At 45.0% G+C, this 14,291-nt stretch overlaps 1 protein-coding gene across 2 annotated transcripts in view; it reads right to left on the bottom strand.

The window, feature by feature from the left end:
* TIAM2 (TIAM Rac1 associated GEF 2) overlaps positions 1 to 14,291 on the bottom strand; it is a 216,159-nt gene that overhangs the window by 57,276 nt on the left and 144,592 nt on the right. For both annotated transcript variants that reach the window (XM_045805394.2, XM_045805395.2), the window contains 5 exons: positions 11,124 to 11,285; positions 9,610 to 9,714; positions 8,971 to 9,049; positions 6,372 to 6,464; positions 5,182 to 5,445 (listed from right to left, as the gene is read on the bottom strand). In XM_045805394.2, coding sequence (XP_045661350.1) covers positions 5,182 to 5,445; positions 6,372 to 6,464; positions 8,971 to 9,049; positions 9,610 to 9,714; positions 11,124 to 11,285 — 703 coding nt within the window. The remainder of the gene's footprint in view (positions 1 to 5,181; positions 5,446 to 6,371; positions 6,465 to 8,970; positions 9,050 to 9,609; positions 9,715 to 11,123; positions 11,286 to 14,291) is intronic.

Here is a 14,291-nt window from a genome sequence, read left to right as displayed (position 1 = left end):
CATTTTCTTTTAAATTTTTTAATGCGCCAACCATCTTGAGGAACTCCTATGTCTTCACATGTGGGGATCTGGGGCGCCAGCCGGCCGGCCGCACTCACAGCAGTCTCGCGCACAAACAGAGCATCCCCTGAGCTACGTGCTGTTCGTCATCCGACACCAGGCTGCGGAAGCCAAAATGCCCTCATCCTCATCAACAGGAAATCAGTGGGTTGGCCACATCAGAGGCGGCTCTGTAATTCCACCCCCTCGCCCCGTGCCCCTGGTGAAAAGCTGTGGAAGGGACACACGCAGTCCCAGGAGCAATTCCTTCCAAAGAGCAAATCTGCATCTAAGTGGCTTCTTGGAGCTTAAGGACCTACACTCCTCACATCAATTCAGAACGAGAGTGATTCAGCACCGGGTGGGGAATTAAAAAAAGAACCTCAGGCTGCAATTACCTTCATCATCAGCTAAGCACTGCTGGGCTGATGCTGTCTGAGTGGGAGCAGGAACCTAGGTCCCCTCTCTTCCGTCTCCTGTGAAAAGCACCCCAACCCTCAGGCACAGTGGTAATCACTGTTTACAGACGGAGACTACGTTAAAGCCACAACACGCTCCAAGTTCACAGAAAGACTTGGTTCAGAAACTCTAGGCCCAATAACACTCTCTCTAAAGGCTGCTGGAATGTCTCAAAAGATGGCATACCCTAGAAAAGGGATTTTCAATATAAACCGCAAAAACAGCACGAACAGGAATCCGGGATAATCAGGGGCTGGCACGCCCAAGCCCTTCCATGGCGGCCCTGCTGGCTCGAAACTACCACCAGCCTCTTCGGCGGATTCCAGCTGCAACCTTAAGCTCTCTATGGTCGGTCTTTACAGATGAGATTTCCGCTCCAGTCAAATACAGCCCATACGCGCTTCCTCTCTTTCTGCTGTGGATAACTCAAACACAAAGACCCTTAGAGGCAAGAATCAGATGGTCAATTCATGTCCAAGGAAACCAAGGAACCTCATATATCTGTTCTAGATGCGTTCCTGTCTGCTCCGCCCTTCACAGAGGATCACAGGACGGTCACGGGAAGCCGGGGACTGCAGGAAGTTCCTGGCTCCCCAGGGCACTCAATTTGCTGAACGGGCCAGTGTCTCCTGAGGGCGGGCTGTGGCACAAATGAGACGAACTCACAGGTCAGCCGGCTGCATTCTGAGCCACTGAGGACAGTGGTGGTGGTCTGGGGCATATAATCCCCCGCAAGAGAGTCACAGCTTGCAAACACCACAGCTACCACCTGCTGAGAACGTCGCAGGGATAATCTCATTTAACCCTCAAACCCTTGGCACACGAGGGTTCAAGAAAGGGTAGGTCCTACCTCTCAGGGTCAGACGCACCTCCTTTAGACTAATGCCTCCCCCCGCCCCCCCCCGCCCGCCGGGCCACAGGAGGGAGCCAGGTTGCACTACCCCAGACCTCCTGTAGGAGGCTCTCTGACAGCCGCCCCCAGGCATGCGCATTTTCCCGAGCTCAGCAGCGGAGTCTTCAGCGTCAGAAGTTTGAGAGCATTTCCCTAACCAGGCACATATCAATGAGTCTCAAATTCCAGTAGGATGCTTTTCTAGAAAAGCAAAGATGCTGGAGAGCAAGCTACAATCCTTGCCCAGGCTCCTCGGGACCTACTACCGTTGCCAGCACCTTTTTAGTCAGATAGGTAAATAAGAAGGGGGGTTTGTTTTTTTGGTTTTTTTGCTCTAACCGGATCAAGAGACTAAAGTTAACAAATATAAATTTCTGGATACCTGACCAAACACAAAAGTAGACCCAAAGCCCTAAACCCAACGTAGCTTGTTCCCAGGGCCTCGCACGCTTTAAGCACCCGACATGGGATCGGTAAACCTTCATCACGGAGAGTCAAGACAGGCCCAAAAAAACCCTGCAGCTTCTTCCTTTATCTTCTTATATTCTTGTTTCTATTTAGAAAAACAAAACAAGACAAAACACAGGTGTTCCTTTCCAGAGAACCAGATGTTTATTAACAGAGGACTGACTTCTCTGGAAAACAAAATGAGAAAATCTTCCTTCTTTTCAAGCACTGGGCTAGGGCTGCCTCTGGTCATGCCGAGGGAACACGAAACTGAGGGGAAGGCAGACTCTGCGTGTAACTCAAAGTTGAGTGAAAAACTGCTCATCACTCATTTAAGTTCTTTCCTTTGCGTCACTTTTAACCTTCTTAGCAAGACAACGGGACTACCAGTTTCTGATTCATCGCCAAAGTAAAGCAAGATAATTTTTCATAAAACGATAAGCTGCACAGGAGAGGGAAGAAGAGAATCCCATTTTTGGAATTGCTGACATGTAAGGAGCTGGGCCAGACACACACAGATGTGGACTCCCTCGGAGGGACCTATTTGGGTGAGGGGCGAAACCGTATCTTCCAGATGAGAAATTAAGGCTCAATGTCTTCATATTGGCTCCCCCAAAAGCAGAGTCCAAGCCGAGGACATGGGTTTACAAGTTTATTTGGAAGGTGATCCCAAGAGGCCCAAGGGAGAGCACAGGGAAGATGAGACCAGGAGGGGAGAAAGCCCATAAAAGGTGTGAAAACGAGGCTGCTACACGCAGTGGGGCTCAATTTTACCAGGCCCCCCTGCTGAATCGTGGTATGCACCGCAGAACTGTCCCCGCAGTGGGTAAGGAAGCTCGGGGGTCCCCCACCGGCGCCCATGCTTCCCCGGCTGAGGGCTGCCCCGAGGTCGCACCCATGCAAGCGCAGCCAGGACTCGTCAGACTCAAAGGCGGGGGGCCTGTCACCCTGTCACTGTGCCACCTCACCTCTCCTTTCACCCACGCAGGCTCTCGAGCACAATCTCGATACTACGCACAAATGAGGGACTCACTCCTTTTATCTCCCAATTCCACCCCCTTATTTCCTTTTCCCCCAACCTTAAAAACAGACGTCCTTCTGAGATGTTCACTCATAGGCATTTTCTTCCTTCACAAGCTTCACTTCAAAAAGAAAACAAACAAATTCTGTATTTGCAGTGTGGGGGAAGCCGCCCATCATGGCTGTGGTGTTTTCCACATAAACACGTTACTATGGAACAGTGAGGCAGACAGACAGCAGAAGAGCAGGCAGGGGGTGGCGGGGAGCTCCTGGGGAGAGTGATTCTGCCCCACCAGACGCGTGGCCTCGCCAGGAAACCAGGGAGGGGTCAACGGCTCTCTCCTGGCTGCAGCAGAGCTCCGTTGGGGGCAGGAGGACCACTGTGTAGGCACCTGCAGGACCACCAGCTAGAGAAGAGCACTGTCCGTCTACCCAGCTAAGCCATCTGTATACACAGACACCAGCAGGTCTTGGGTAAGTTATGAAGGTTTCGCCCATTAGAATGGCTCCCTAAGGTGAGTAATATAATGCCTATCTTCTTCTTTCAGAAGCCTGCTTTATTTTATCTATTTATTTGAGAGAGGGAGAGTATGGGAGAGAGAGAGAGCAAGCAAGTGAGCATGAGCAGGGGGGAGGACAGAGGGAGAGGGAGGAGCAGACTCCCTGCTGAGCAAGGAGCCCAATGCAGGACCCTGGGATCATGACCTGAGCCCAAGGCAGATGCTTAACCAACTGAGCCACCCAGGTGCCCCATATAATGGCTATCTGACCCAGGACCTCTTTGAATTGTTTCTGCCAAAGCAAACAAAAAGGGGTAAATACGCTTAGCTGACCCACTTGATCCCTACAATTAAAAAAAAAAAAAGAAAGAAAAGTAAACTTGCGACTTTTGCTGCTTTCTATAGAAATTCATTCCCGCAGTACCGAAAGTGTTATAGACTCTGCAGTCATTTCTTATTATGATAAAATACACAGAGATGTAACGGGCAACGAATGTATCCCTCAAGAATAATGAATCCAACAAATGGACACATGCATGTATTATGTGGAATGCACAGAGCCCAGGGTCACTGAGTGATGGCCCTAATATAACCAAGTAATTAATTAGTTCCATCATGAGTTTTGCTTTATGATATCCGCTTTTATATGCCAATAGTCAATTTAATGGCATTTTAAATTGGAGTGAAGCCCCAAGAGGAGAAAGCACTAGACACCTTATTGAATCACAAATCTTACATCTGATTTTTTAATTCCAAAAATGACCTAATAAACTTGCTTTATAATTAAATCTATCTGAGCAACCCCTCTTTTTGTGTTTTTCATTCATTTCTAGTAATCACGCAGAGATTTCAATTGGAAATCCATTATCACTGCAATTAAGTATAAAAGCTCCTTTGGGTGGGGGAACCTGGGTGGCTCCGTCCATGGAGCACCCAGCTCTTGGTTTCAGCTCAGGTCATGATCTCAGGGTCCTGAGATTGAGCCCATCAGGCACTGCGCTCAGTGCAGAAGTCTGCTTGAGATTCTCTCTCCTCTCCCTCTGCCCCACCTCCTGCTCACACTCTATAAATCAATCAATCAATCTTTGTAAGCACGTAAAGACCCTATGCTCTGTCTCATGGGGGGCTCGACCAGCTTCCTCCAGGAATATGGACAGAAGCTACAGGTTTTCAGGATCAGCAGGAGCCTCTGATTTACTTGCCAGCTACATATGAATTATGCGTGAATCAATAAATTCAGAAATCCAGACCTTCAGATTATTTCCTCATATGGAAATTTTACTTTTAGAAAAATAAGCTGGCATACAACTTTTCATTTTTAAGCCTTGGCAAAATTTTAAAATTTATGACCTACATGAAAAGTTTGCAGTTTATTGAGAAAGTAGTCACTTAACAAAAGAGGTAAAGAATTAAATTGTACCAACTCTTCTAAGAACCCAAAAGATTGCGGCAAAATGTTTTTTGCCTTAGATTCAACTGAACAGAAAATCAAACTTTGTCATTTATGTAGGCTTCCATCTACCTTCAATCACAAAGCAATTACAATACAAAATTATCCCGGGTGATTTTTTTTAAAGCTCCTGTAATTTTAAAGAATTTTCTTTTGTGCAGAATTTATCTTCTATTTTCGTGACAGTGTTATAATTTCTACAGTGCATGAAATTTTGATTAAATCTACTTGGTTGGCATCTGTGTTCTTCTCCTAATAAATGAGAAAATATTCCTTGAACAGCCTAAAGATCTAAGTTTGCAAGCAAAATTACAGCCTAAAAATATCTGCTGTTGATACCAGCAGTGAAGAAGGAAGAAAGAACAAAGCCTTACCATTGGTCGTATTCTTTTTAAAGTTATCCAGGAACTCCTCCAGAAGCTGGGACTGGTTCGGAGGGGGCAGCAGACTCTTCTGGTCCCTTGAGAACAGGTCACTGTCTGACCAGGAAGAGCACAAGGTGCCTTTTGTGTCTGGTGGCCGGGCAATCAGAGTGAGCTCAACGCTCTTCTCAGAAAACAAGGCCTCCATCTGCTTCAGGTCAAGATCAGACACAGCTTCCCCATTTAAGGTCATGATTTCATTGCCCTTTCTCAACCCTGAGAACAAGGAAGAGGAAACAAAGAAAGAGAGATTACTGAGAGAAGTATTTTAACATGAAGGTGAAGGACACCTACAAACTCTAACCATGCATTCTCAGCGACCGTCCTGCTGCTGTCTTCAAAGACAAGACCAAAACACACAGTATTCGGATGCCACTGATAACACATTTCAGCTCTCTCAAGGCTGCGATTAAAAGGAGCAATTTGGGGGTTGCTTTTGTTTGTTTTTTAAGTAAACTTTTTGCCCAACATGGGCTTAACCTCATGACCCGAGATCAAGAGTCATGTGCTTAACGGACTGAGCCAGCCAGGTGCCCCTAGAAGGAACAGTTTGAAAAAGAAAACCAGGAGCACATGGGTGGCTCAGTTGGTTGAGTGTCCGACTCTTGATGTCAGCTCAGGTCATGATCTCAGGGTCGTGAGCCAGAGCCCCTCACCGTGGGCTCCGTGCTGGGCAGGGAGTCTGCTGGAGATTCTTCCCCTCTGCCCCTCCTCCTGATGGTGCACGCTCTCTCCAAAGTAAATAGATCTTAAAAAAAGGGGGGGGGGAAACCATTTGACCATCATTCAAATTCGTTGTTCCTCTATTTACCTGATGTTAAATGCTGTGGGAAATAACATTTATCTGTGTCTGGCTGTTTCCTTTCTCCATCTGTCTGTATACATGCACTGTACCGTCTCTGTGTACTACACACTCTCCTTCAAAACACCCCCCACAACTACACTCCCCTTCTCTCTTTCTCTCTATATACACATATATACGTGTGTGTGCACGCGCACATATGCATTTTCAATTAAACTATTTTTTTTAATTCTAGGAGAAACCATTTTCTGACAACACTGTAACGAGAACATTCACTCGGCAGACTGCATTCCATAGTTCAGAATTAAGAGAGAACAGAGACACTCTGTGCCGCGCGGACCTTCTCCATATGCCAAGCCGTCAGGGAGAACATCACTGATGAAGATGCGGCTGAGATGCTGCTGCTCGTCCACCTGGGCCGTCACAGCAAACCCTGCGAGTGGCAATAAAAGAAGAAAACAAGTCAAAGTTCAGCACACTCACGGATTTCTCCAACTTAGCCAGCAGTATGCCCTTGAACATCTCTTCTCCTAAGCATGCTGTGTCAAGGAGTCAAGCTGCAGGTACTGAGAAAGCACAGCTCTCCGGCGGGGGCAGGGAGACAGGCACGTGCCGAGCTGAAGCTCCAAGCTGAGCGCACGACCTTATTCAAACGCAGACGCTACGCCCATGTTCAGAGCGGCGTTATGTACAACTGCCAAGAGGTGGAAGCAGCCTGACCCTCTTCTGACAGATGAGTGGGTTAACACGATGCAGTCCGTACAGACAACGGAATTATATACGCCCTCATAAAAGGAAAGAGATCCCCGTACACGCGATCACACAGACAAGCCTTGAGGACGTTATGCTACGTGAAATAAGCCAGTCACGAAAGAACGAACACTGTATGATTCCACTTCTGTGAGATACGGAGAGCAGTCAAATTCAAAGACAGAAAGCAGAAGGGTGGTTCGCAAGGAATGGGAAGGAGGAACTGGGGGAAGACTGTGTAGAAGACAGAGTTCCAGTTTTGCAACATGAAAACAGTTCTGAACGTATTTAATGTCACCGTCTGGGAATGTACTTAATGTCACTGGGCTGTCACTTTTAACCACTCTTCATGGTTACGATGGTAAACTTTGTTATGGGTGCTTCACCACCATTTACGGTTTTTTAGAAGCTGAAACCCAAAAATACTCTATTGAAAGAAATTAAATTCAGTTCAATACAAAATAATTCATTAAGAAACAACTCCGTATGGGGTCAGGCATTTTAAGGCGGTGGAAAACCGCCCGGATGGATACCATACGTGCCCTAAATGCGACTGCACGCAAAACCCAGGTGAGACAGCCCTTCCTCCAAATGCATCTCCCTCACCTGGGTGCGTCCTTCTCTCTGATTCCACAGTTGGGAGCACTTGTTTCCAAGTCTTGGTTCCTTAATACTGGGAGTTCTTTGACAGTAAGAATGATGTGCTCCCCCCATCCTTTTCCCCTGTGCCTCCGGCAGAGCCTAGCAGACTGTGATCACCACAGAGCATCTTTGCAAGTATCTTCATTCAGTCCTTCAGTCACTTAAATACAAAGAAGATGCGCAAACACCCACCAAGGAAAGTAGAGTGAAGGGCAATAGAATATAGACAAAATGCTAAGATGACTTCAGAGGGAAAACCAACATTACATTGGGTCAAAATAGACTATGTAAATTAAAAAACAAAGAACATGCCCATTGTATCAATTTAAAAAAAAGAACAAATCCCAAGAAAACTAACATATTCAATCACTGGAATTTGATCAGCTGGATTCATTTTAAGGAAAAAAATTATATCGATGTATTCAATAAGACAAGAAATAGTCTTTTATGGAGATATGTATTGATCATTATCTCATTACTGAGTTCCCAGGGTAAAAGACAGAACAACATATCGAAATGAACTTTAAGACATGAGCCCGGTCCATAAGGAGCTCAAAGTCAAGTTTAAAGAGAAACAAATGGAAATGCAAAAATCAAATATTACAAAGTGACTTGGATAATACTGACCCTTAATTTTTAAGCTGAAGGTAAAGCAATCAGATAAGCCTTCATTAAGAAAGTTAGACCTTTAGTTAGTTCCTGGAGGCCACAGCGGATATCCAGAGAGGAGGGAACGGGTGAGGGGACGCAGTGAAGGGCGCCACAGCCGGCTGGCCAGTAAAAGCTGAGAGCAAATAATGTAGTTTTGGAATATAGGTGAGGTTCAGTGGGGTGGAGTCTGGAGCCGACAACCAAGAAAGAATTCTTCAGACGTCTTTGGTACAAAATGGTAAAGCACAGGGACAGGACCCGTGGGCAGAAAGAGCGGCTGCCCCGGTTGTGAGGGGTGGCTGATTATATACTATGGGCTTGGGGAGGTAAGGAAAAAGGGAGGTTGAGAAAGGACTTTCATATGTCAAAGAAGATTCACAGGAAAGCCCAGGCCTTGCCATTGTCAAGTTAAGGTTGTTTTTCCCTTCTAGCAAGGCATTAAGACAGTTGGGGGGATTCCTGGAAGAATGTCACATGTGTCCCACCCAGGAGTGGGGGGTGGAAGCAGGTTGCAGGGTATCAGCTTATGCTTTGTCTTCTGCCGGCCTTCTGCTCCCTCATCGCAAAGACACGGAGGAGAATCAGGAGTTACTCAGCTCAGAACAGCACCCAGCACACAGTAAATTCGTTCTGTGAGTCTTATTACCATCCTTTCAAACTCATCAATTTTTAGACTCATTTCTTTCAATTACTTTGGCATTTTCCCCTAATACTAGTATCTTTTGAGCCTAATATAAATAGATAGAAATGAAGGAAGAGAGAGGAAGTTCAGAAACTACTGTCATAGTTGACACCGAAATGTAAAGGTAAAGAAAAAAAAAATAAGGTCCGAAGATACTGGCGCAAACTAGACAGGGACGGACAACACAGCTCTGGGACCAGGCTCCTGTGCTTACCAAAGTCAGACACACCGCCAGTCTTCGTGAGCTGCACATCATAAACGCTTAGCGGAAAGATTTCTATTTCATCATAAACCTACAAAATGGAAAAACAACAAAATCAATAAATTTAATGTCATGATACCTTGGACATTTCTCTTAAAGATTTTATTTGAGAGAGAGAGAGAGAGAGAGAGAATGTGTGTGTGCATGCGTGTAGGAGTTGGGGGAGGAGCAGATGGAGAGGGAGAAGCAGACTCCCCACCGAGCGCTGAGCCAGACGCCCTGGGCTCCATCCCAGGACCCTGAGATCGGGACCTGAGCCGAAACCAAGAGTCAGATGCTCAACGGACTGACCCACCCTGGCGTCCCTTTGGAGATGTATTTTAATGACTGCCAAACTAGATGCCAAATTAAAACAGAATTTGCCCCTCCCCTACAAATTACATCCTTTTTTTTTAAGTAGGCTCTACACCCAGCGTGGAGCTCAACACAGGCTTGAACTCACCATCCTGAGATCAAGACCCAAGCCAAGATCAAGAGTCGGACACTTAACCGACAGAGACACCCAGGCGCCCCCACAAATTACAGACTTTTAAAATCAAGAGGCCGTGGCTGTGGTTCAGATTTCCCTCTCTAAAGCTCAAGTACACGTGCCTGTTCTTGCATGAATTCGCATGGTGCAGGGACACAGTACTCGATGTTTTCATCTACAAGTTTTCGGAGTTGTAGGCCGTAGTGGCTGGGCTCCAGCTGCCTCATCTGTAAAGAAAAAAGACAGCTATTCAGATTTTAAATGTTCTTTCTAAATTCATCATTGTTCATTAAAAATCAAAGTGGAAATTTCTAAAGGAAATACTGTATATAATGTGTGGAGTTTAAACCCATATATGTAAGAGCTGAAATTTAAATGTGCAAAAAAAGATTGACAGGACAAATAATTATTTTTAAGTTGGCTTTTTCCTAAATGACACCGCTTATGACTAAAAGTGAGAGATGTATTTTTAAGAACTTATGGTAGTACATTAGCTGATAGAATAAATCTTATCATCTCAGCAAATACTATCATCTTATACGCTGGTTTTGCCTAAGTTGTTTCTCATTACTGAAGTAGAGAAATTGGGTGAAATGTGAAAAATCTCATTCTACAGACTTCAAAATTAGGAATTTCCTACTCCAAAAATGTTTCAAAAGAAAAATGTAGATACACGTACTCATTCACTCATTCAGAAATTATCTCAGGCCTATGCTCTAACTGGGTCTGAATGACCCACTCCGACCTCTGGCATCCTCTGTCACAAGTCTTATGAATGTCATAACTCATGTTGTTGACTGAAAACAGTATTGTCGGTTGTCTGAATAAAAACCTTACATAAAGGAGTAAAAGAACATTAGATCCATAAGAACGTAAGCTACATCCATAAATGTCTGGTGTCCTAATACTTAAGTCAAAGTGAGAATATTAAAAGATAAAACTAAAGATTATTCACAACTATTAAGTGTACACGGTAAAGAGTTACCAAAGTCCACACGCCTCTTCTGACTATTCCAGGTATTTGATGGCATTTTCTCTGAAAACTTTAGCGTTCAGCTCTACTGCGCCACCTGGTGGATTAAAAACCTCCGCTCTGATGAGAGCCTCAGCTGGCTCTCTCTAAGACTTGCCGTAAGCATTCTTTTCAGAAACAAAACCCAGTTAGAATAATGAGTAAAACACCATCTCGTAACAATCTCCATGAAGCAACTGTGAACAGGATCAAGTTACTCGTTTAATCTGGAGAAACTAGATAAAACTGCTTAGGAGTAAACCAAACTATTTCAAAGTTTACTGCACTTTCTTACAGGGCACTGTCTCCAAGGAACTTAAATACCAACAGTCTTTATAATTTTTCCAGCCGTAAAGGTGCATAAAGAATTTCAGTAAAAGAGCTCAAGTTCTTCATGAAGGCAAGGGGCCATAACCCAATCACTCACTTTTCTAAAAGATGGAGGAGGAGAATGCTAATTAAACTAATAAGTATGTCCATGAATATGCATGATGATCAATAGATGGTGATCTCTTCCCTAGTATAGAAAGTGAGGTCTTAAATACCACAGAGATTTAGAAGGCACAGGGATGCAACATTAATGCTCTTTCTACCGAGATGCATTTCCACAGCAAAATCCATTACCTTGCACGCCAGGGTCAAAATATCTTCTACTCTATGCTCTGGCTTGATCATTACAGTAACTCCTTGATTATCCTGAAAATGAACGTAGGTCTGGACTTCCCACGTGTTGTCCCGGGGAACACCATCGCCCGTTGAACTGTATATATGCAGCAGTTCATCCACCTGTTTTCAGATACCACAAGAAAATACAGATTTGATACACAAGCACGGATACCACTAAAAAAAATGTCCCCTTGACTCGTGGCATAGTTTATAGTAAGCCCTTATACATTCCTTGTGCCTGGCTTCTTACAACCCTCTGGGGCAGACAAGTGCAGTGTCTCCTCATTCATTTACCCCACAGGAAACTGAAGCCCAGAAAGGCTGACCAGAAGAGTATGGACTCCTCATCCAGTGTTCTAGCCACGTTCCATTCGCCACTTAGCCCAAGTCTGAACACAACCCAGTGGACGCAAGGGTGCTGGGTATCCACTCTCACTGCTCTAGAACTGCTGCGTGACAGGTGCCCTGTGACATCTGCATTCCTGATCCCCGTGAATTTTAATAGGGTCTTGTTTATGGCCACTCCTGCCTGCCCGCACCCTAACCCGAACTGCACTTAATCTGAGGTTTCTCTTCTTATTTCTACTCGCTTTTTAAAATCAGTACCTAATCCTGGGAACATTTTTTTTCTTTCTGTCAGCTATTTCACATCTAGACACTCTTAGAAATCATCCCCAAACATACTACCTTTAAAAGGAAGTTTTTCCCAAAGCTGTTTAACTCCCTGGACCCCATTATCACAGTAATTCAATGATCTCATGCTAACATGAAACCTCCATGATTTATAAACTAAAATAGTTCACATGTATTAAGCCACTCAGAAATGTTGTCCTCTGGTTAGATTCTTGCATTGGTCTAGTGGCAAAGAAAAGACCTGGGGATTTGAAATAAAAAAACCTGATGTTCAAGTTACACACTCTACCATGTAATCAGCAGGACAGACATTCACCTTGCTGAGCCTTGTCTCCTATTCTGTAAAAGGGGATATTAGTGTAGTTAATACAGAATTTGCAAGCAAAAATATATAGACGTGAAAATACCTTAAACACTAGAAAATCTTACTTTCAATACTATCACATTATATCCTACTTTTCATAAAGTTATCATCAATGTATTTTACTTTGAATTTCATGCACTAAAAAAACCCTCCTAAAAAGCAAAAAATCCTCCCACACTGAATTTAAAAACTAGAATAGAGGGGCACCTGGGTGGCTCAGTCAGTTGAGCGTCTGCCTTGGGCTCAAGTCATGATCCCGGCGTCCTGGGATCAAGACCCAGGTTGTGCTCCCTGCTCCGCGGGAAGCCAGTTTCTCCCTCTGCCCCCCACTCATGCTCTCACTGTCTCTCTCAAATAAATAAATAAAATCTTTAAAAAAAACTAGAACAGATATACTGAAGATTTCAGAAGAACAGGCTCAGGAAAAGCAAGAGAAGAATCAGTTTTTCTGTGTTGTCTTTTTAAAAATGTGGTATTTGTCTTTAAAGGAACGTTTCTGGATCTGTCATGGATCTGTCACTTTTTGTATATTTTCCTGGAAGATGATCATAGCCCAGAACGAATACCAACCTCATGTGCCAAACCAAAAGAAAAAAAGAGAGGAAGAGATGCCTGGAGCCAAGGAGCAGGGAGCCAGTGTGCACCGACTTTCTCCTGAAGGGTCCTATCTCATACAGATCGTTCTTCCTTCTCCGATTCAACCTCCAGGTACTTTTCCTCCGGGGAGTGAGTTCAACCAGGTGCATGAGCAACAAGCAAGTACTGTCTTGAAGGTACAGACCCCAGCTCTCAAACCAGGCTCGCTCCGAATCAAACTAATACCCCAGCAGAGGTCACTGTGGAGTAAGAAACCACACAGGAAGCCCCGTCAAGAAGTCAAACAGTGGATACTCCTGCAAAGCAACTTCATCTTGGCACTTTCAGAGCAGAAGAGGAAAAATGTGACTGAAGAGAGATAGGTGGGAGAGGGATGAGAGAAGTCCAAGCTCACAAGTATCCTTCGCTTTCCTCCTGTTCCCATCCTTTACTCTCCATCAGAGAGGCGGTCTTACATGGGGCCAGATGGATTTTTTTTTTTTTAAGTAGGCTTCACACTCAACCTGGGGCTCGAACTCACCACCCTGAGATGAAGACCCGCATGCTCTACTGACTAAGCCAGCCAGGCAGTCAGGAGCCACTGGATGGAATAAGCTTTCGCAGGCTGTCAGTTCACTATCTAACAACCCTTCATGCATTGGCCTGACCCTCTAGGTAACAAGTGAGAAATGAGGCTCAGAAAATTCTAGAAACTTGCCCAAGTACACACAGTGAGCTGTGACGGTGGTACCATGGGGATTTGAACCCTAAACACCTGGCTTCAGCCTCACCACCACTGCACTATAGAAATATCAACCTGCCAGTTACCTCCCCACAAAATGGATATAACCGAACTTTCTTGAATCTTTCCTGTTATTCTACAGCACACACCAAGTTCTAGTGGAACAAAATGGCTCCCCTGACATTCCCCACAAAGCAGCAGCACGCTCCTCTCATGTCAAGTTCCCCTGCCTGCTTCACCTTCCTCACAGCTCCAGTGAGGAAACCATACACATCCTTCAACCTTACTTCCAAGCTACCCGCTCCCTCTCTAATGAAGTCTCTCCTGCTCCCTTCCCTCTTACCCCAATTCCACTGAGTTAAAGGAGGCTACTGTCCTCTATCCCCGATGTAGCACTTAGTGAAGCCCAGCTCACTGGACAGTCATTTTTAGGTGCTCTCACACACCCCCACGCCCCTGGTGCTGAGACAAATGACAGCAGAGGCTCCGTCTTTCGTGGCTCTAAGTCTTCTCGGACCTTCACACAGCGCATTCTGCACCCAGAACGTATCCGCACAGGGGCGTTGAACTGGATGCAACCAAAAATTTAGTCATACATTGGCCTGAAAAATAAAAGTTGCGTAAAATTCTTAATCTTCCCTAAGTTTTAAGAAGAGAAATTAATAGATTATTGAAGGGGAAGAAGTTCTAGACAAGAGAAAAGAATGCAGATAAATGCCACTGGACAGAATACCCATATTCTACTCAATTAAACAAGGCTTTGTGCCTACAGCTGCTCTGTGGAATCATTTCCTGAGTCTACGCTGTCGAC

Source organism: Ursus americanus, chromosome 11 (genome assembly GCF_024610735.1).
Source record: "Ursus americanus isolate L20-20 chromosome 11, mUrsAme1.1.p, whole genome shotgun sequence".
Taxonomy (NCBI): Eukaryota; Metazoa; Chordata; class Mammalia; order Carnivora; family Ursidae; genus Ursus; species Ursus americanus.
The sequence above is the reverse complement of the archived record's forward strand: the minus strand, read 5'-3'. Positions and strand labels throughout refer to the sequence as shown.